General features: G+C 42.9%; 1 protein-coding gene across 2 annotated transcripts in view; it reads left to right on the plus strand.

Moving 5' to 3' along the window:
• Positions 1 to 15,774, plus strand: part of commd10 (COMM domain containing 10) — a 44,308-nt gene extending 28,534 nt beyond the window's left edge. Inside the window, exons 6-7 of one of the 2 annotated variants that reach the window (XM_024003027.2) lie at positions 15,170 to 15,241; positions 15,337 to 15,774. In XM_024003027.2, the coding sequence (XP_023858795.1) occupies positions 15,170 to 15,241; positions 15,337 to 15,375 (111 nt within the window). In that variant the 3' untranslated portion in view covers positions 15,376 to 15,774. The remainder of the gene's footprint in view (positions 1 to 15,169; positions 15,242 to 15,336) is intronic. The other variant, XM_024003028.2, reaches the window with a different exon arrangement.
• Positions 15,775 to 24,227: the final 8,453 nt, after the last annotated feature.

A 24,227-nucleotide genomic window follows, 5' to 3' on the forward strand; every position in this document is an offset into this window, starting at 1 on the left:
TTATTTTATTTTTTTTGGACTTTGGCTTCTCCATAAACTCTTTGGATTTAAGTACATTTTTCTGTGTGATTTGTATTCCACACAGATTGTGCATTTTACAGACAAAACATGCTGTAGGTCGTCTCATCTTCGTTGTTCTATTCAATAGCTTATTAGAACCGTCAAACCACTCTCTTTATGTAGGCGAGTGATATTTCCAAGGATGTGGCCCCAGACAGGATGCTCTAGGCGTACTGCATCCTGCAGGTGATCTATCCTGGGTCTTTGGCCAAGAGTTGGGTTCCGCCTACTCTCTGGCGCTAAAAAAAGCATCTCTTGGCAACAACGTGATTACAACATTGATTGTCAACTTGGTTCAGGTGATAAGACAATATGGGTGTTTTGATTGCATGCTTATCTCGATAGCATTTGAACAATGGACAAAGAATAATCCTGCCTGTCTTGTTGAAGATCTGTTTTGCAGTCATGCATCAAATAGCAGCACTTTAACTGGAGTTTCCCTGCATTTAAAAAAATAAATAATATTTCACCTTCATTTAACCAGGTAGGCCAGTTGAGAACAAGTTCTCATTTACAAAATGCGACCTGGCCTATGATAAAGCAAAGCAGTGCAACACAAACAACACAGAGTTACATATGGGATAATCAGACGTACAGTCAATAACACAATAGAAAAGTCTATATACAGTGTGTGTGCGCTTTTGTTTTTGCAGTGGCAGTGTCCCATGATTTCCGTCTACTGCACGTACTACATTTATAGGGTTCATCAATTTTTTTGAAAGTATGAAATAAGTAATTGAAAATAGATGAGAGGCTGTGACTGAGCTAGTAAAAATGAGTTTTTTTTTTTTTTATACATGTAAGATACATTTTTTTAACCCTGCGATCTAGTGTTATTCAAATTATTCAATATGCGGTATTATATATGATTAGCTAATGTTTCAAACATTTTGCGATGCATATTGGACACAGGTCTGCCATATCACATCATTAACCTTCATAAATGTACTCTCTCTCCCAATAATTGCCTCTATATTAATCATTTATCTGAATGATAACGACCAGGATGTTTAAAATCTCATTTAATTTAGCCTCCTGTCTAGATTGAGATGTGACTATTTCTTGGGTCGTTTCTTCTTAGACTGCTTTCATATACCCTTTTTATAGTGTACCAATTAAGCACAGTGTCTGTTGGGATTCTGTAGAAATGGCCTCCAGTAGACGGCAGACTTTATGTTGGGCGTGATAAACCTGTAATCAGAATGTGTGTCGGCTTTATTGTGCTGGTGAAGGAATGATACAGGATGGTTTTGACAGTGGCTTCCACTCAGCATTGCAGGGACCTGGCAGTCGTTGATAAGCCAGCTCTGCAGCCCCTAAAAAGGCACATTGGTGTAGAGTAGAATGAGGCAGTAAGATGCGAAGGGGAGAAAAAAGCCCTCTGCCTTTGGCAATTAATTCAACCATGCAGTTTCCTCACCATTACGTCAAAAACCCCAGAATCCTTTTAGTCAGAGCTGTGCTGGTAAAAGCGTTCCGAAGGAGACAATTCCACCCGCACCTACTGGGGCTTCTTTATCCCTACAGCTCAGAAACTGAAGTTAACTCTTGTGAAAAACTAGCCAACACAACTCTGTTTATGGTCAGATGCCAATCTGTCAGTCTGCTGTGTAATTTATGTATTTTAGTCCAACTATATAAAAGACTCAGAAACCCTTAGTTAATGTTTCCCATTTAATATAGTTAGCACTGTGAATTTCAATTTGAAATAACATTCTCGCCCTGAAATAATTTTGTTTTGGGGAGAAACTATCGGACCTCAACATTTKAGATATTTACAGAGTTTGCATGACAGAAGTCTGATGTGACTGTGCCTGTGCCTGACCTGAGATGGAGAAATGGGGTAGAAAAACAACTCAAGCAATTCTGTCATCTTGGCAAGAACACAGGTCTCCACTGTCACGTCTTTGTCTCTCTCTTTGTCACAACTTGAGTATGAAAGAAGGGCTGGTTCAAAGGTGACCAGAGGGGTTTTGAAACATTGCTGAAAGTAAATTTGTGTGTACTTTCTGCCAGTATTATATCTTAGAATTTTGCCCTTGGTGTATGAAACTATAACGCTCCAGTTGTTTTTATGCCCAAATTTCCTGATAATATTTTTTTTATTCAATTCAAAATGAGGCTAGTTTTTTTTATATCTGTTCATAATTGTATTAATCATTACATGTTGTATGGCAGAGGAACAATTATGTTTTGAGAATGAATTCCAACAGAAAACAGTGACACAATGCATTTCTATGAAGTGCCTAATAATACACTGAACAAAAATATAAACGCAACGTGCAACAATTTCAAAGATTTTACTGAATTACAGTATATAAGGAAATCCGTCAATTKAAATTAATTCATTAGGCAATAATCTAGGGATTTCACATGACTGGGAATACAGATATGCATCTGTTCGTCACAGATACCTTTAAAAAAAAAAGAAGAAAAAAGTAGGGGCGTTGATCAGAGAACCAGTCAGTATTTGTAGTGACCACCATTTGCCTCATGCAGCGTGATTTGATTTATTGGGATCCCTAATTAGCGACACATCTCCTTCGCATAGAGTTGATCAAGATGTTGATTGTGGCCTATGGAATGTTGTCCCACTCCTCTTCAATGGCTGTGYGAAATTGCTGGATATTGGCGRGAACTGGAACACGCTGTCATACATGTCGATCCAGAGCATCAGGATTGTCACAGTATCGCTGTGCGTTCAAATTGCCATGGATTAAATGCTATTGTGTTTCTTTGTCCGTAGCTTATGTCTGCCCATACCATAACCCCACCGAAGCCATGGGGCACTCTGTTCACAGTGTTGACATCAGCAAACTGCTCGCCCACACAACGTCATACACATGGTCTGCGGTTGTGAGGCCGGTTGGATGTACTRCCAAATTCTCTAAAACGACGTTATGGTAGAGAAATGAACATTCAATTCTCTGGCATCAGCTCTGGTGACATTCCTGCAGTCATGGCAATTGCACCCTGCCTCAACTTGAGACATCTGTGTCATTGTGTAATGATCATGCTGTTTAATCAGCTTCTTGATATGCCACACCTGTCAGGTGGATGAATTATCTTGGCGAGGGAGAAATGCTCACTAACAGGGATGTAAACAAATTTGTGCACAGAACCTGAGAGAAATAAGCTTTTTGTGTGTGTATGGAACATTTTTAGGGATATTTTATTTCAGCTCATGAAACATGGGACCCACACTTTACATGTTTTATATTTTGTTCAGTGTAGAACCATTCAAACCTAACGTGATTCAACTTCAACCAAATCAGCCATAAAGAAATGATCTCAAAGACTTACTTTGAGATCCGATTTGATAGTAAGTAACTAAACTAGTGGGAACTGGCTGGTATGGGCATTGGACATGGACTGGCTTTTAATGAATTGGCCAACCTAAAAAACAAATAATCTCTTGTCCCTGGGAGCTCACGTTGGAGATGGTTTTCAATGTAGAGCAGAGGGACATGAGCTCTGAGCAACACATGACTAGTATGGAGACTGCTGGAGGTGCCTGGCCTTGTGGTGCTCTCTGTAGACACATTGTTTTACCGTTCCCCCTGCTGGAAGTCAGTTTCCCTTCACTTCTCACTAATTAGAACGGGGGAAGTTTATCTTTCCTGTCTGCAGTAGTATGCGTCATTAAAACAATATCCAGGACAGAGCTCCTGACTTGGCTTTTGACTTGGCTAACGAAGGACTGTCCGACATTTCGCTTCATAACAAAGCTTCAGGGTGCCATTATGTCGAGTACATAACTTTGTGTGTGTGTATGTATGTATGTATATATATATATATATATATATATATATATATATATATAATATTATTTTTTTAAATATATATTTTTAATATGAGCCGAAAATGAGTATATTTTTTCAAAACTATCTCCGTCTCTGCACTTTACTGTGAAGTGTAAAGTAATTATATTGTAGGACCCTCCTGTATGCTAATGCAGTGCTAATCTGGTCCTTAGCGAGTGTCTTAATGAGGCCGATGTGCCCTCCGTGAGTGCTACATTATGGAAATAACTTGCGTCGTGGGACAGCAGAAATGTAGCCTTATTTCCACTTTTAAAGCTTTCCTAACAAGGTATGTTGTCCTTTGAGGCCACAAGCAGAACATAAACAAACACACTAATGACTTGCATGGGGAGACTTCACAAGTGAGGTCCATGTTTCAGACAAAGTAACAGATGGTGGTAAATGGGCCATGGTGGATAAACTATTAAGCTGCTGGACTAGAGAAGAAGCCCGATCCATGTWCTTCGACTTGTTGTTCTGAAACAAATCAAGATTGTACGTGGGCACTGTTCTATGTCCTATTCTATGCCTAGTGCAATGGAACATGTATGTTGATGTACTTGGCTGAAAAAGGAATCAAATCAAATCAAATTTTATTTGATCAATTTGGATTCATATTTTCCACCGAATGAGCATGTCAAAGCCTGCCGTGCATAATGTCTAGTGAAGATAATTCTCATCTATGGTTATATTTAGGGAAATACTTTAACCAGATTAAAACTATATATATGTGCTGTATGGAGCCTTATCCCAATACTTTTATCAAATAAAATACAACTTGATTCATTTGCATGTATCTATGCCAGCTTCTATACCAAATATGAAATGTTCATCGTTGGCTAGGCCTCTCTGTCCGCGGCTAGGCCTCTGTGTCCGCGGCTAGGCCTCTSTGTCCGCGGCTAGGCCTCTGTGTCCGCGGCTAGGCCTCTGTGTCCGCGGCTAGGCCTCTCTGTCCGCGGCTAGGCCTCTCTGTCCGCGGCTAGGCCTCTCTGTCCGCGGCTAGGCCTCTCTGTCCGCGGCTAGGCCTCTCTGTCCGCAGCTAGGCTTCTCCGTCCGCAGCTTTGAATCAAAGTGTTGAGTGTTATTACAGCCTGTGTCACTCTGAGTAAACAGGAGGAGGGCCTCACTCTTTCCTCTGACATCTGCGCTGTCTCCTCAAACACTGCCAGCTTTGAAACACTGGAAGCTCCCCGCGTTGCTTTAAGGAAAACACTGACGCTTGTTTCCAGACAAAATAAAGAGCTGCTCTCGGTCGTTACAAGGGCCAGTTGATTTCTCATGTGGTAGAGCAGTTACCAAAGTCAGCCTTTCGAAATGAGCTCAGACAGAGAGCAACAGCACCCAGCCACAGCAGCTCCCAGAGAGAAAATTGGTAATGGAAGTTAAGATGCATCAGAGGCACCGCAAAGCTTACTGCCTGATGAGAATGAATGTTTAGATGTGTTTTAGTTTAAACCCGAGGAGATACGTCAACCTCCCCCTTTTGGATCTAAGAGGATGAGAGAGATGTAGGATCTGGTGGTTTGTTTGAGTTGAAGTCTGGTAATCTGCTTGCGTTGGGTTTCATCCTTTTGTAAACGTCTTGGTTGGATTGGTTCAACATGACTTGTCAAGGCCATTCTCCAAAAAAGAACCAGTGCACGAGTTAACAGAAGAGCCGGCTAACTGATTAACAGGGAGTGTCACAACAATGTTGTACCTGCATTGCCCCTGGAGTATTCCTGTTGTGCAGAGGTCAAGGGAACTGGAGAGGAGGAGACCTCATTCCCATGTTGGGAGGGGGTGGGGGCACCGGGAGGGAAGGCAAGGCCAAGCTGGTGCCCAGAGATGAGGCCTGCTCTGAAAGAGGCCTCTGTGTGGCAAAGCCTGTCATTACAGCTCTTTGGCTAGGCTGCGGCCAGGGACAATCCCAGCCTTTGTGCTCTTTTATTGCGCCAGGCTGTGTACTGTACTGAACGGCAGTGGGAGAGGCGTGTGAAAATCCCCTCCGCCCCAGATAGACTAGGCTACAGTCAGTCAGCTAAGGTCCAGTAAGACTAGGGTACAGTCAGTCAGCTGGGGTTCAGTAAGACTAGGGTACAGTCAGTCAGCTGGGGTTCAGTAAGACTAGGGTACAGTCAGAGGTCGAGCTGGGGATCATTCAGTATAGTTACTTTAGGGTACAGGTCAGTCAGTCAGTCGGGTTCAGTGAAGACTAGTGGTCAGTCAGTCAGCTGGGGTTCAGTAAGACTAGGGTACAGTCAGTCAGTCAGCTGGGGTTCAGTAAGACTAGGGTACAGTCAGTCAGTCAGCTGGGGTTCAGTAAGACTAGGGTACAGGTCAGTCAGGCTGGGGTTCAGTAAGACTAGGGTACAGTTCAGTCAGCTGGGGTTTCAGTAAGACTAGGGTACAGTCAGTCAGCTGGGGTTCAGTAAGACTAGGGGTACAGTCAGTCAGGCTGGTTCAGTAAGACTAGGTAGTCAGTCAGTCAGTCAGCTGGGGTTCAGTAAGGACTAGGGTACAGTCAGTCAGTCAGCTGGGGTTCAGGTAAGACTGAGGTACGAGGGTCAGGTCAGGTCAGCTGGGGTTCAGTAAGACTAGGGTACAGTCAGTCAGGCTGGGGTTCAGTAAGACTGGGTACAGTCTAGTCAGCTGGGGTTCAGTAAGACTAGGGTACAGTCAGTCAGTCAGCTGGGTTCAGTAAGACTAGGGTCAGTCAGTCAGCTGGGGTTCAGTAGACTAGGGTACAGTCAGTCGCTGGGGTTTCAGTACTGACTAAGGGGTACAGTCAGTCAGTCAGCTGGGGTTCAGTAAGACTAGGGTACAGGGTCAGTCAGTCAGCTGGGGTTCAGTAAGACTAGCTCGGTTCTGGTACAGCACGGTCAGTCAGCTGGGGTTCAGTAAGACTAGGGTACAGTCAGTCAGCTAAGGTCCAGTAAGACTAGGGTACAGTCAGTCAGCTAAGGTCCAGTAAGACTAGGGTACAGTCAGTCAGTCAGCTAAGGTCCAGTAAGACTAGGGTACAGTCAGTCAGTCAGCTGGGGTTCAGTAAGACTAGGGTACAGTCAGTCAGCTGGGGTTCAGTAAGACTAGGGTACAGTCAGCCAGCTGTGGGCTTGCAGTAAGACTAGGGTACAGTCAGTCAGTCGCATTGGGTGTTCAGTAAGACTGTGTTACGTCAGTCGCTGGTTATAACTAGGTCACAGGTCAGTCTCAGCTGGGTTCGAAGACTAGAGACTAGTCGGTCATCAGCTAGGCCAGTCAGTCAGCTGGGGTCAGTGAGAGACTAGGGTTCATTTCAGTCAGTCTGGGTTCAGTAATTGACTAGGGGTATCAGGTTAGGTCAGTCTCAGGTCAGTAAGACTAGGTACAGTTCAGTCAGCTGGGTTCAGTAAGTACGAGGTACATGTCAGTCAGGCTGGGGTTAAACAGTAAGACTAGGGTATCTATGTCAGTCAGTGCAGCGTGGGTTTCAGTAAAGCCTAGGGTACAGTCAGTCAGTCAGCTGGGTGTTCAGTAAGACTTAGGGTAGTCAGGTCAGCTCAGCTGGGGTTCAGTAAGACTAGGGTACAGTCATCAGCAGCTGGGGTCAGTAAGACTAGGGTACAGCTCAGTCAGTCCGCTGGTGTCAGTAAGACTAGGGTAAGGTCAGTCAGCTGGTTGGTTCAGTAAGACTAGGGTAAGTCAGTCAGTCAGCTGGGGTTCAGTAAGACTAGGGTACAGAGTTCAGTCAGCTGGGTTCAGTAAGACTAGGTACAGTCAGTCAGCTGGGGTTAGTAGACTATGGGTTACAGTCGTCAGTCAGCTGGCGGTTCAGTAGACTAGGGTACAGTCGGTCATCAGCTAAGGGTCCAGTAAGACTAGGGTACAGTCAGTCAGCTGGGGTTCAGTAAGACTAGGGTACATCAGGTCAGTCAGCTAAGGGTCAGTAAGACTAGGGTACAGTGCAGGTCAGTCATGGAGGTTCAGTAAGTACTTATGGTGTTACACTCAGTCGCCAAGCTGGGGTTAGTAAGAGACTAGTGGGTACAGTCGGGTCAGTGCAGCTGTAGTCCGAGTAAGACTAGGGTACAGTCATCAGTCTGGGTCAGTAAGCACTAGGGTTCACTCAGTGGGCTGGGTCAGTAAGACTAGGGTACAGTCAGGTCTGGGTGTTCAGTAAGACTAGGGTAGCAGTCATTCAGCTGGGGTTCAGTAAGACTAGGGGTACAGTCTCAGTCAGTCAGCTGGGGTTCAGTAAGACTAGGCTATATTCAGTCAGTCAGTCAGCCGGGGTTCAGTAAGACTAGGCTATATTCAGTCAGTCAGTCAGCTGGGGTTCAGTAAGACTAGGGTTCAGTCAGTCAGTCAGCTGGGGTTCAGTAAGACTAGGCTATATTCAGTCAGTCAGCTAGGGGGGACACTTCTTCTATTTCTTTAACTGCTAAACAAAATGACCCAACAATTTCCCCGGAGGCTTCGACCTCAGACCAACATTAACCTCTCAATAAAGCATTCAGGGTTTTGTGTTGTGGTTGAGCAATGCAGATTAGGTTGGTCAGGAGTCGGATGTGTGCGCTGCATGTCGTGGCTGGAGCACAGCGACGGCTTCATTGTTTTTGAAGTCACAACAGAGGATGCGGTTTATTGTAATCAAGCACTAACAGGAAGTCTGCCTCTGACATCATTAGTATACAAACCAATAGGCAAAACTGCCATTGTTATTTTCATTCGACCACCGAGGACGTCCTTTGTATCCCAAATGTCTGTACAGTTCATAAATATATGCTCATCGTCGAGTACGAGCTTGGTGTGTCAGTCAAACCTGGTGTTAAAAGACACAGAGAATGTTTTCTTTGATATCCTATGTCATGAACGTATATTCTAATCTAGAGAAATCCTCTTGTCTCTTGCATCAGGTTTTGACATCAGAATGGGTCTTTATTTAAACATCCTTATTCTCCAGAAAGCCCGAGTTTCCATTTGTAACAGTCTGATAACCCAATCCTTTCAGGAGTGCTGCCATTAGGATCGTCTGATGTGTCCTCTGTCTGATCCTCTGTCATTTTTTTTGTTTATCTTTCTGCAGTGCTCAAGTCTGGCTGGCCGAGCATGTATGCTCTCCTATTCTCTAATTGGATCTTTGTATTCATCTGGGGATTGACTAGACTTAGCTTTCAACAAATGTCAATCCAATCTTGCAATGGATGGATGCTTCCTTGGTAGCCTGTTTATATGTGGGCTTCTGGTAGTCTGTTTATATGTGGACTTATGGTAGCCTGTTTATATGTGGGCTTCTGGTAGCCTGTTTATATGTGGGCTTTCGAAATGCAGGCAGAGCTAGAAGAAAAAACAGCTCTCTGCCCCTGGGCTTCTACAGCAGCACGAACAAAGGTGTGAAAGCCTCTGCACAGGCTCGGCAGGAGCAACGCTTCACCCCGTCATGCTTCTGTTCTGTGAAGACATATCAAAACAAAGCCCATGGTTTCCAGTTAATGGTCATAAACCACAGTGTCCCTCTGTGACATCTAAAAGTCAATCACTTCTCCCTGTACCAGTACCAAGACCAGGCATTAGAATCCAGACTGGGCCTCTGGTGACTCCAATCAGAAGAGCTCTGAGTGGCAGATTGGCACATTGGCCCCAAGCCTGGGGACACCTCAGCTCAGTGGGCGTAATCAACACATCTCTGACTGCATGCTGGGGGCCACAGCCAGGAATTTGCACAAACCCTCCATCTTTTTATGACAGTTGAAAATCCCATTGAATTGTAGTGTTGTAAATATCCTACCTATTGTCTCCTGGCATGTTTATGGTGTGATGGAATTTAGGGGATGTAGTCTCTCCCTGAGCTGACCACTGTCTCCAGACAGACACTGACAGACACAGATAGGTGCAGACAGGCAAGCACAGGCACAACGACAGACAGACACACACACATCGACAGGCAGGCAGGCAGACACACACCGGCAGGCAGACACACACCGGCAGGCAGACACACACCGGCAGGCAGGCAGGCAGACACACACACCGGCAGACAGACAGACACACAACGACAGGCAGGCAGACAGAAACCTTTCCCCAGGCGTCAGGCTCTCCAGGGGGATGTGACAGGGAAGACTGTTTGACTTGTATATTGGATCTGAATGAATGTCAGATTTGGGACTTTTCATTTACATTTGTCATGCAACATAATGGTTGTGTTGACATGTGAGTGAAGAAGTTTGATAGATTTCATGATGACCAAAACGTCCAACACATTTGGCTTTTACCAATTCTACTCCAAGTGTGCTTTTTCCAACTCATCAGACTATTCAATAAGCATTCCAGAAAGCATGAAAAATGATTTTCTTCTCACCTTCAATTAATAGACAAATTACATTGACAATTGAGCAGTTTTCATGCCCTTGTGTTGGTAACAAAATATTACAGCTTTCTCCCTCACACATATTCATTTTGCTGTCACCTGTGAGAAATGATTGACAGAAAAATTCAACTTGAAGGGAATTTAAATTAAAAAAATATATACAATTTCATATTCATCATCTCCAGCACCACCCCAACATCACCATATGTGAAAATGACACGTTTCTATGTTTTGTAGTAAAAAAAAAAGATTGAGGAAGATAAGTGACATCCTCAACCAATTAGTAGACAATTAGGAGGCAAATAGTAAGCAATGCCTACTCATAATTGGTTAAAATCACACAATGCAGACCGATGTCATTGGAAACCCTCATCTTACTCTATCTGTTTTACTACAAAACATAGAAACGCTGAGTTTTCACATATGTTGATGTTGGGGTGTATTTTTAGTATTTTATTAGAAACCCCATTAGCTGTTGCAAAAACAGCATGGTGCTGGAGATGATGAATATGAAGTAGTATATTTTTGACATTTCCCTTTAAGAGCATATCCCTCCGAGCAGCTCTGCAAATACACAGGGATGTCTGACATTTTGTGCCAAAACAGACAGCACCATACACCTTCAAGCTGGCTTTTTAAGAGCTCTGTGTCCATGGCAACGGTTAACCCAGGAGTTGGATTTTTTATTCATAATTAAGAATGTTTGGGGAGCTGAGGGTGAGATGCCAGAAACCCAACAGCTCTGCCTCCTGTTTCTGTCAAGATTTCCATCAACAATTCACAAGGCAAAGGCAAGAGCGTTCAAAATGGCCTCATTTAACTGTCAAGCCACATAACCCTGCAAAACGTGTATATGCCTTGCACATTTATTTAAGGGGTTCATATTGATTTCCAGGGAAATCTGTACGTTTCCCAATTAGTCCCGTTCACCGAAAGTATACAGTAGGGCACATACATAGTTTTTTATTTAACTAGGCAAGTCAGTTAACCTCTCTTGGGTACGTGAGACGTTAGCGTCCCACCTCTTCAACAGCCAGTGAAACTGCTGGGTGCCAAATTCAAATACAGAAATAMTCATTATAAGAATTCAGAAAAMAAAACATATTTTACATAGGTTTAAAGATGAACTTCTTGTGAATCCAATCACGGTGTCAGATTTTAAAAATGCTTTACGGCGAAAGCATTCCTTACGATTATTTGAGAACATAGCCCAGCAGACAAATCATTACAAACAGTAACCAGCCAAGTAGAAGAGTTACAAAAGTCAGAAATAGAGATAAAATTAATCCCTTACCTTTGATGATCTTCATATGGTTGCACTCAGCAGACATTCATTTACTCAATAAATGTTCCTTTTGTTCGATAAAGTCTCTTTATACCCAAAAACCTCAGTTTTGTTCGCGCGTTTTCTTCAGTAATCCACAGGCTCAAACACAGTCAAAACAGGCAGACAAAAAAATCCAAATTGTATCTGTAAAGTTCATAGAAACATGTCAAACGATGTTTATATTCAATCCTCAGGTTGTTTTTAGCCTAAATAATCGATAATATTTCAACCGGACAATAACGTCGTCAATATAAAAGGTAAACAACAAAGGCACTCTCTCGGTCGCGCGCATGAAAAAGCTCTGTGACGCTTTAGGGTCCACTCATTCAGACTGCTCTTACTTCCTAATTTTTCAGAATACAAGCCTGAAACAATTTCTAAAGACTGTTGACATCTAGTGGAAGGCATAGGAACTGCAATTTGAGTCCTAAGTCAATGGATACTGTAATGGCATTGAATAGAAAACTACAAAACCAAAAAAATAACTACTTCCCAAATGGATTTTTCTCTGGATTTTTCCTGCCAAATCAGTTCTGTTATACTCACAGACACTATTTTAACAGTTTTGGAAACTTTAGAGTGTTTTCTATCCAAATCTACCAGTTATATGCATATCATATCTTCTGGGCCCGAGAAGCAGGCAGTTTAATTTGGGCATGCTTTTCATCCAAAATTCCGAATGCTGCCCCCTACCCTAGAGAAGTTAAAAACAAATTCTTATTTACAATAACTGCCTACCCCGGCCAAACCTGTGTGCCGTCCTATGGGACTCCCAATCACTGCCGGATGTGATACAGCCTGGATTCGAACCAGGGACTGTAGTGACACCTCTAGCACTGAGATGCAGTGCCTTAGACTGCTGCACCACTTGGGATACAGTACGTACATAGGGGATTGTATTGACAAATAGACATGATCAATACGTCAATTTAATTGCAGTTTAGCTGTTTGTAAGGATTTTACATTCCCGTTCTCTCTCTAGGTATCTACCGAGTGTTCTCTGACAATGTTTTTTATTCTTTGTGTTTTTTTCTCTTTCTTCGTTTAAATCAACATTTTCCATCTGACATGTTTTTTTTTATTTAGGTCCAGTGTTTAATGGTTTGGATGGTTAGGGTGATGTGTCACAAGTAGGAGCGGTCTTGTATTATAGCTCTGTGCTTTTATCACTAATAGCAATTCTCCTTTCCATAGCACTTGCTCCATAAAGCTTTGACAAGTGTTGCAAATCAGACATTTTTTAGTGCACAATAACAAATAATTCATGAAAAGTGCATTTTTATGTCAACCTTTCCTCACCTGCTGAGATTAGGCGTATCATAAAATAACACTACCTGCTGCTTGAATATCATCGAATAAGTTGACACTATAACATGAAATCATAATGATTAATTTACAAATCATAGATAAACCTCTATGGCAGCACTTCAAACTGTCATCTTCCATACCTTGTACCCAAAACGGGTTGTTTCTCTTCCATACCTTGTACCCTGTGAGAGGGTACCCAAAACGGGTTGTTTCTCTTCCATACCTTGTACCCTGTGAGAGGGTACCCAAAACGGGTTGTTTCCTCTTCCATACCTTGTTCCCAAACGGGTTGTTTCTCTTCCATACCTTGTTCCCCAAAACGGGTTGTTTCTCTTCCATACCTTGTACCTGTGAGAGGGTACCCAAAACGGGTTGTTTCTCTTCCATACCTTGTTCCCAAAACGGGTTGTTTCTCTTCCATACCTTGTTCCCAAAACGGGTTGTTTCTCATCCATACCTTGTTCCCAAAACGGGTTGTTTCTTCACCAATACATCATTTAATTGTCATTCTCTAACCAGCATTTGTTAATGTACAGGAAGCCCATGCAAACAGAGAGATGCAGCGCAGTGGTGTATCTCCTGATCCTCTTGTCCTAGCTACCTCGATATTTAATGTGATCTTGATGTATACCCATTAGTGTTAGCCCAGATCTGTCAAATCCTACTCAGGCCTTGGTGCTGAAACACTGGGCTGGGTTTAAACCGTGCCTCCCTCCCCATCACCACCAATGACATGTACACTGACACCTCCAAACACAGCCAACCCCTCTGTGACTCAGGCAGACAGACAGACAGACAGACACATTGATGTTTAGGATCCCCTGAAGTGGAGAAGATCACATCCCTCACCCTTTAGGTCTGTCCTCTGGTTCACCTCCCCATCACAGGAGGTTTGTTGTTGGCTGTTTTAAAGAGTTCAACCAGCTCTATGTATCATCCTGAGGTCTCTGGAAACCAACACATCTAAGTATTAAGGAGTGAAAATTGAATGGGCAATTCTAAAGCTTTGGCATTTTGTCATCTTTTGGGATTTTTGTAGATGTTCCTTTCCGGTTCATTCCAACAATTAATTTGCCACAATCTAATATTTGACTTGTGTCACATATTTATAATGTGCAAATATGGTTCCACAAAATCTGTTACCTTGTCAAATCTCAATTCAAGTGTGGGTGGGTCTGTGTGTGTGCCCTACATTTTCATGTTCGCACATACCAAGTGGGCTTTGGCGAGAGACAACATTTCCCCTTCTCTTAATTATGGATGATAATGTTGGGTCTAATTAATATCTGTTTCATTAATGTGCTCTGACACATTCCATCCCCCCATTGTGTCTTCAGCCCCACAGCTCCGACTACTTGTGTGTGTACAACCCAACACTGGGATAACTCTCACAGCAACGTCTTGGTTTGATTAACTTCCTTGGTATCTTATTATTTGTTATTCTTTCACAATATATTTCCTATTTTATAGTTGCAACATGTAAAGTGTTGGTCCCATGTTTCATGAGCTGAAATAAAGATCCCAGAAATGTTCCATACGCACAAAAAGCTTATTTCTCTCAAATTTTGTGTGCAAAGTTTACATTCCTGTTAGTGAGCATTTCTCCTTTGCTAAGAAAATCCATCCACTTGACAGGTGTGGCATATCAAGAAGCTGATTAAACAGCATGATAATTACGCAGATGCACCTTGTGCTGGGGGTAATGTTGTTTTAGAGAATTTGGCAGTTCTTCCAACCAGCCTCACAACCGCAGACCACGTGTATGGCGGTGGGTGAGCGGTTTGTTGTTGTCATCGTTGTGAACAGAGTGCCCCATGGTGGCGGTAGGGTTATGGTATGGGTAGGCATAAGCTACGGACAACGAACACAATGGCAATTTGAATGTACAGATACCGTGACGAGATCCTGAGGCCCATTGTCGTGCCGTTTATCCGCCGGCCTCACCCCATGTTTCAGATGATAACGCACGGCCCCGTGTCGCAAGGATCTGTACACAATTCTTGGAAGATTATAATGTCCCAGTTCTTCCATGGCCTGCATACTCTCCAGATTTGTCACCAATAGAGCATATGTAGGATGCTCTGGATTGAAGTGTACAATAGAAAATTGACTGATATGAACTTCAACTCTGTAAAATGTTTCAAATTGTTGCATGTTGCGTTTTATATTTTTTGTTCAGTGTACATGCAGTGATGGAAATGACTTACTGGACGGTATGTGTACTTACTTTCAATGGACAGAAGTGCACAAATAATTGACAGGAGTGTTTTTTTTTTATAGAGAGCGGAGGGAGTGTTGTTGGCCGTGATGTTGGTTGACTCATGGTGAATCTTTCTTCTCTTCCAGAGTGCGGTGGAGAAAGTGTTTGTGGAGTTCAGCCACCAGGAGTTACTTCACTTCTATAACCAGGTCAGTGCTGTACGTTGGTTCTGCTTTCCACATCACTGACTCCTTAACACCCGCAGGCATGTTGCCTTTCTCCTAATTGTCAAACATTCTCTGTCTCCTTGCAGCTAGAGACAGTTCAAGCCCAGTTGGACTCCCTCACCTGATGCGGGTGCCATTCTATGTTTATATGATGACAGCTATGGAAGAAGCAGTGTTGTCATTAAAATTCCCCATGCACACTGACAGGACACCTATCATAACAATGTGATGGTATAATGAGGGAGATCTCACATTTCCCTGTTTGTTGAGTGCAAAGGATGTGTGTGTGTGTGTGTATATAACTGTAATCCAACTACATTTCATCCTTCAATTAAACTATTTTTCTACCTGTGTTTTCCGATGTGCAACATGAATGTTGTTGTTGAAATTCAGGCAATGTTATTTTTAGAAATGTTTCTATATGAATGCTGATGAAATGTTACTAATGTACAAACACAAAACATGATATCATGTATATGTAATCTAAAGCACTAGAGGAATATAAAAATGTTGTAATCTGAAAAGTGGCATTGTTATTTCTTCTCTTACCCCACCTGTAGTTTCATCAGATAGAAGTGSAGAGGCACAGTTCAAATCCTCATCTCCACACTTAGCAGGACAGACATTCCTAAACGAAGCACATTATTTTCAATTAGCTTTACAAAATGGAGCCATATTAAATGAAGCGTATTGTCCAACGGTCAAGGTTTCACCAAAACAGATAGCTACAGGTTTTTCTCTCCCAGGGTCTCACATTATCCCTTTCTCCTCACGTRATACCTGTCAAGTCCACATCACTCTGAACAAAAGAAGAAGAAACCGTTTCCCCGCCTCCTCCTCCTCTAGAGAAAGACAGTAAAACACTTTATGGCCTTGTATTACATGTATGAAGGTTTTTATTGAGCAAAGTTTTCATTTCAATTTGCTGTTTCCTACTTAACAATTATGTAGCCTTTGGTTGTTTTTGTATCAAACTTAGCAGGCAGCGTCTGTGTTAATGGGATAATAAGCATGTAGAATGGGCTCCAAAGCTGTTGTAAAACGGATGAGTTAGTCACTCGCTTAAGAGTAGGTTCAGGCAGCTGCTACATGCTTCTCTGCCGCAGGCAGGACAATTTGGAGAATAGCTGGGGAAAAATGAAACCTTTGCTCTACTTTCGTCCTCTTTGGAGTGAAGATACCAGGCAGTGAGCACTCTGAACCTGATGTTGAAATGCAAAAAACATCAAAAGTCACCTCTCTCTAGAAAACCTCTCAAGAACTCTGTAACGACTGTTATTTTACCCAATTTACAGTTTTGTCACCATGTGAAAAAAAATCACCAAAGTCACTGCCTGAGGGAGCTGTGTGTCCTACAGCATGGGGAACAGATGGCTGCTCACATCCTGCCGTGGAAAAAAAGTATCCGTTCTGAGTCTCCAACTGAGAGAACAGAACCGAGTCCTACTTGTGCGTGTGTGTGTCAAGGCCTGCTGGACAGTAAACACGAAGCAGTCAGGTTTTTATGGACAATTATCAAGGGTGGCCTGAACCAGCCAGCTCAAATAAGTGGATAATGCACTAATCCTGGATAAGACTGGTCGACCACTGCGCAAAGAGCGCTGGCCCTCAAATAATGGGCTGAGATGACGGCAGCTCTGGTACAAATGTGCCAAGCAGCAGACAGACAATTTAACCCAGTCACAAACTGACAACAAAAAAATAAACGGTCTGCACACAGTATTTAGTTGAGAGACTTGCGTGTTAACCATAAAGATGGACAATAACATTGAAAACAGAGGGGATACTCTGTAGTGTGCAAGTCCATCTAAGGAACTCCACAAGTCTTTGCTCTCCACGCTAAAACTTCACAGAGAAGAACCAGCGCTTCCGCACATCAACACAACTAAGTTAAAGTCTCATCTTGCTTTTAGTGGCAGATAATAGGCAACAGTTTTGTCCACTTCTAACATGGATCTCCGTGTGGAGTTACGCAGCTCATGTTAGGCCTAGTCTGTGTAGTTTTAAAGCTCATGTTAGGCCTAGCCTGTGTGGAGTTAACACTGCTTATGTTAGGCCTAGTCTGTGTAGTTTTAAAGCTCATGTTAGGCCTAGTCTGTGTAGTTTTAAAGCTCATGTTAGGCCTAGTCTGTGTAGTTTTAAAGCTCATGTTAGGCCTAGTCTGTGTAGTTTTAAAGCTCATGTTAGGCCTAGCCTGTGTAGTTTTAAAGCTCATGTTAGGCCTAGCCTGTGTGGAATTACTCTGCTCATGTTAGGCCTAGTCTGTGTGGAGTTAGGCCTAGTCTGTGTGGGGTTAGGCCTAGTCTGTGTGGGGTTACACAGCTCATGTTAGGCCTAGCCTGTGTGGAATTACTCTGCTCATGTTAGGCCTAGTCTGTGTGGAGTTAGGCCTAGTCTGTGTGGAGTTATGCTGCGCATGTTAGGCCTAGTCTGTGTGGAGTTACACAGCTCATGTTAGGCCTGTGTGCGGCAGGGCCTGTAACAGTGAGTTAGTGAGTGCTGAGGGACAATGTCTCTCAGACAATATATCAAGTGTTCTATGTCTATGGTGTGATTAATTATGTGATGTAACGGTGCGGTGGGTTAGGGTGGGGTGGGGGGTTCTGGATCCACAGCCACCTGGGACCGTGTGCATTACCAGACCTGAGGACACACAGCCCCACAACCCCACCAGCCCCCAACTTACTGTAACGTAGGGCCCACAGGGTCCTCTTCTCTCAGCCCGAGCCTCACCAACAATGCAGCCTCGTATCAAAATCTGACGCTCCCTTATCACATAGGTTCATGTCTGAAATCAGCAGAATGGGCCAAATCATCCGAAGTGTCTGGAAAACAAGTGTCATTGTTGCGGCTCCACTGCTGCTGTCCTTGTTGCCACCGACTGAGGTCTGAGTGGAGGCCATAGAGAATGATAGAGGCCTCTTGTGGCCAAAAGGCCGTATTAGTATGGGCAGCGCCCTTGAGGGCTTCCACCATTTTAATGTAGTCAACTGGGTGTGACTTCCAACTTCATTGGCTGGATCCCTCCTGGTGACCCTGTCGGAGTCATGTCCAACCGTGTCATCAGGAGGGATCAGCCAATTGTGAAGATGAAAACGATGTGAAGATGAAAATTGATTACTTTAGAATGGAGATAGCTTCAATGGCGCTGCCCATGCTKTCACAGATGCTATAATTGCACAGATAAATAGATGAGTCCTCTATCTATCTCTATGGTGGAGGCCGGTGTCTGCTGAGGACGTCTCCAGCCTTCTTGGCAGCACAGCGCCATGACAACACTAGCTTCTTCTTTCTTCTTCAGGCGGCGTCTTTTCTCTTCCACTCTGTGTTAGATCACCGCTTTAAGTCGTTTGCTCTCTTGCTTTCTCTCTCTCTTCCTCTCTCTCCCTCTGTTTACTGCAGATGTCCTTGTTTTTGTGTTGCTTGAAGCGTGGCGGCGCCCTCACTGAGGTGGCCGTTTTGTTGCAGTACATTGGGTAAATACTTGGAGACAGATGGGAGGTGGTGGTGGTACACATGGCAGGTTCAGGGAGAGAGGAGGTCTCTCCGCCCTCTGCTAACAGACTGAGGAGTGGCCGTCAGCCCAAACATACTGCTCAGCCCGCAGGCACTCCATCAAACAACCCCAGCTTTATTTTGATCTCCTTATTTATTTTGATATTCATTCGTGCCTGTGGTCATGCTGTGAGCCATATATCCAATGCTAACAAATTGAAGAGATAACACTACATGGTCAAAAGTATATGGACACCTGGTCGTTGAACATCTCATTCCGAGAGGTTGCTAGATCGAATCCCCGAGCTGACAAGGTAAAAATCTGTCTTTCTGCCCCTGAACAAGGCAGTTAACCCACTGTTCTTAGGCCGTCATTGAAAATAAGAATTTGTTCTTAACTGACTTGCCTAGTTAAATATTCTTTTTTTTTTTTTAAGGTTTTTAAAAAACAAAACAAATCATGGGCATTAATATGGAGTCGGTCCCCTCTTTGTTGCTATAACAGCCTCCACTCTTCTGGGAAGGCTTTCCACTAGATGTTGGAACATTGCTGCGGGGACTTGCTTCCATTCATTGAATGCATTCAGTTGTACAACTACTAGGTATCCCCTTTTCCCTTTCCATTCAGCCACAAGAGCATTAGCGCACTATGCATTGGGGCAGGTAGCGTTCTCCTGGCATCCTCCAAACCCTGATTCATCCATCGGACTGCCAGATGGTGGAGCGTGATTCATCACTCTAGAGGCCGCGTTTCTACTGCTCCAGAGTCCAATGGAGGCGAGCTTTACACCACTCCAGCTTAAGCTTGGCATTGTGCATGGTGATCTTAGGCTTGTGTGTGGCTGCTTGGCCATGGAAACCTATTTCATGAAGCTCGAACAGTTATTGTGCTGACGTTGCTTCCAGAGGCAGTTTGGAACTCGGTAGTGAGTGTTGCAGCCGAGGACCAGTGGCAATTTTTGCATGTAAATCTTGGTGGGGCAAACTCCACCCCAAACATGTATTTATGCATGCCAGCAAAGCCACTACACAACACTAAACAATACATTCATTGTTAACAGTATAACAGTATAACATTAGTTGTTAACAATATAACAGTGACAAACTGTGCCTACAGACTTTTAAGGCCTACATAAAGCTATCCTAATAGCAGAGCTTTCTTTTCAGCACCATGGAGTGAATCCTTACCACCGCTACACCTGACTAACAGCGGAGCCTTGTCTGGCAGCGAAACAGTTCATACAGCCTCGTTTACTGCCTTTTTTWAAAACATAGCTGATATGGCTGACTTGCTTAAACAAATGTGGTTTTTACTGACAATTGATATGTACAAACTATAGCATAAGGGACCAACAATGAGTGGATAAGTGGCAATCTGTCATTTCAATTAAGACTGTAATGAGCTATCTAGGACTAGACGTAGTCAATATAACTATTTATTCAGCACCTTTGAAATGTACAGCAACAGAAATCAGAACATTGGCCATTCTTACAGTATTCTCCCTGTATACCAAGTCAGAACTATAGGATAAATAAAGGGGGAATATAAGCACACAATGAAAGCTCTTACAATATTTGATGATTACGTTTCTCTAAAACAGGTTCTAGGCTACATGTGCACCACCAAGTCAGAACAGTAGGCTAAGTTATGACAGGAAAAGGAACCAAATTATTAGGGTGAGGCACATGGGCTACTAACAGTTTACTACACAACATACACTTAGTAYTACTTTCTTATCTACAGTATACATATCTCCCTGGCATATTACATCATTTATGCAGCAGCATACATTATACTTTTGGACTCACCTTGTGCTGTGCTGACTTGAACAGGTCCTTCTTGTGGGCAAATTTTGTAATCAAAGTCTGTCATTCTCTGGATTGGACCACGCAGCAGTCATACCGCTCAGGAAGGCGACGTGTTTGGTCTCCTAGAGATGATAATACTTTTGTGCGAAAAGTGCAAATCAATCCCAGAACAACAGCAAAGGACCTTGTGAAGATGTTGGAGGAAACAGGTACTAAAGTATCTATATCCACGGCAAAACGAGTCCTATATCGACATAACCTGAAAGGCCGCTCAGCAAGGAAGAAGCCACTGCTTCAAAACTGCCATAAAAAAGCCAGACTACGGTTTGCAACTGCACATGGGTACAAAGATCGTACTTTTTGGAGAAATGTATTCTGGTCTGATGAAACAAAAATAGAACTGTTTAATGGACAATGACCCAAAGCATACTTCCAAAGTTGTGGCAAAATGGCTTAAGGACAACAAAGTCAAGGTATTGGAGTGGCCATCACAAAGCCCTGACATCAATCCTATAGAACATTTGTGGGCAGAACTGAAAAAGCATGTGCGAGCAAGGAGGCCTACAAACCTGACTCAGTTACACCAGCTCTGTCAGGAGGAATGGGCCAAAATTCACCCAACTTATTGTGGGAAGCTTGTGGAAGGCTACCAGAAACGTTTGACCCAAGTTAAACAATTTAAAGGCAATGCTACCAAATACTAATTGAGTATATGTAAACTTTTGACCCACTGGGAATGTGATGAAAGATTAAAAGCTGAAATAAATCATTCTCTCTACTATTATTCTGACATTTCACATTCTTAAAGTAAAGTGGTGATCCTAACTGACCTAAGACAGGGAATTTTTACTAGGATTAAGTGTCTGTAATTGTGAAAAACTGAGTTTAAATGTATTTGGCTAAGGTGTATGTAAACTTCTGACTTCAACTGTATATTTTTTACATTGTTTACAAACGGTTATATGACACGTATTAATGCCAAAATACCATGCAAAACAGCCCAMAAAAGTATAATATACAATATATTAATAAATAAATAAATTGTAGCTAAAGAAGTGGGGCTCAAAACAGGTGGGCCCCACCTGCCCTGAATGCCGGGTCGCCACTGCTGAAGACAGACGATTTGTAGGTGCTTCAGCACACAGTGGCCCCATTCTGTGAGCTTGTGTGGCCTACCACTTCGCGGCTGAGCCGCTGTTGCTCCTAGACGTTTCCACTTCACAATAACAGCACTTACAGCGTACTGGGGCGGCTCTAGCAGGGCAGAAATTTTACAAACAGACTTATTGGAAAGGTGGCGTTTTATTACGTTGCCACGTTGAAAAATCACTGAGCTCTTCAGTACAGGCCAGTCTACTCCCAATGTTTGTCTATGGAGATTGCATGGACATGTGCTCGATTTTATACACCTGACAGCCGGAGATGTTAAAAAAATAGCTGAATCCACTAATTTGAAGGGTTAGGGGTTAGGGTGTATTTTGGCCATGTAGTGTAGCTTATAAATTGGCCTTAATACCAGGCTATGTCCGTATGTCGCAAAACAAGACTATCGATATTACTGGGAAATTGTGTTTTTCTAGATAGCACTTGTGAGTTACGAGCGAAGCTGACATTTCCGCAGTAATAGAGGAGCGAGATTGGAAAACATGAGAGTGATAACCATGATTCTCCTGTGTTATGTGTAGCAGTAGCTGTCTTTGTCTGGGGACTTATTGTAGAGTTCAGTTTTTCAGTACTGAAAGGGCCATCCCAACAAAACCTGCTCATTCATATTTCACCATAGCCAGAGTCCTAAAATTAGGACAGTCACATAAATTCTTAAACCTCTGAGAAAACCCATTTCATCCTTGAGATCTTCTAATCCCTACCACTTCCTCCTCAAACCCCTTTTTCTCTCTCTCTCTCTCTCTCTCTCTCTCTCTCATCCTATTGTTGAATGTCTATGAGGGATCAATATTGTGACATTCTATGAGGGGACATATTGTGACATGTCTATGAGGGGATCATATTGTGACATGTCTATAGAGGGGATCACTATTGGTGACATGCTCTATGAGGGGATCATATTGGTGACATGTCTATGACGGGGATATTTGTGACACTGTCTAAGAGGTGGATCATATTGTGACAATGTCTAAAGGGGATCAGGTATTGTGGCCATGTTCTATGAGGTGATATATTGGTGAACATGTCTAGGAGGGGGATATTCTTATTATGTGACAATTGTCTAAGAGGTTGGATCATGATTGGTGACATTCTAAGAGGGGACATATTGTAATGTCTATGAGGGGATCATATTGTGACATGTCTATGAGGGGATCATATTGGTGACATGTCTATGAGGGGATCATATTGGACAATGTCTAGTGAGGGGGATCATATTGTGACATTGTCTCATGAGGGGATTCATATTGTGACATGTCTATAGACAGGGGATCATATTGTGACATGTCAATAGAGGGGAATACATATTGTGACAGTGTCATGAGGGATCATATTGTGACATGTCTATGAGGGATCCTATTGTGTACATGTCTGAGGGGATATATTGTGACATTCCTATGAGGGGATCAATTGTGACATGTCTATGAGGGGAATCATAGGCACCATGATTAGATCACCATAGAAAGAAACCATCAACTCTTCTGCGGAAATGGATTATCCTTTTAGTGGTAGCAAAATATTGTTTATCATGATCGCCACCGCAGCACAGAGAGCAAGCTAAGCTATAACTAAATTACTGAAGCTCGACAGCAACAAAGCTTTTTATCCACTAAGTTCAAACAAGGTTGCACAAAAACTATTAATCAGAACATATAGCTTACTTTAGAAAGCAATGTATTTTATCATAATTCACAGTCCTATTATTAGTACTTAAGCTTAAGCTTGAAATGTTCTATGTTCTTATGCTTAACTCTCAAAGTATGAAGAGTACAACTGGAAATGTGGAAACAGCTATAACCTCTGGTGAAATACTGATACAAGACCAATGACCGTAACACTTCAATGACATGACCCATAGACTGAATACACTTCAAAGACGACATAACACCTTCAACCGCCACCTCAACCGTTAAACAAGCCGTAACACTGCAAGACCGTAAAACTTCAAGACCATGATCGTAAAACTTCAGAACCATGACCGTAAACACTTCAAGACGGACCACACTTCAAGACCGTAACACTTCAAGACCGTAATACTTCAAGACCGTAACACTGCAAGACCGTAAAACTTCAAGACCATGACCGAACACTTCAAGACCATGACCATAACACTTCAAGACCGTAACACTCAAGACCATGATCGTAACAAACTTCAAGACCATGACTGTAACACTTCAAGACCATGACCGTAACACTTCAAGACCATGACTGTACACTCAAGCCGTAATACTTAGACCGTAACACTGCAGACCATGATCGTAAAACTTCAAGACACATGACCATAAACTTCAAGACATGACCGTAACACTTCAAGACCGTGACTGTAACACTTCAAGACCATGACCGTAACACTTCAAGACCATGATCTGTAACACTTCCAAACGTAATACTTCAAGACCGTAACACTGCAAGACCATGATCGTAAAACTTCAAGACCATTGACCATAACACTTCAAGACCATGACTGTAAGCATTCAAGACCATGACCGTACACTTCAAGACCATGACT

The sequence above is a fragment of the Salvelinus sp. IW2-2015 genome, linkage group LG15 (assembly GCF_002910315.2).
Source record: "Salvelinus sp. IW2-2015 linkage group LG15, ASM291031v2, whole genome shotgun sequence".
In the NCBI taxonomy this organism is placed as follows: Eukaryota; Metazoa; Chordata; class Actinopteri; order Salmoniformes; family Salmonidae; genus Salvelinus; species Salvelinus sp. IW2-2015.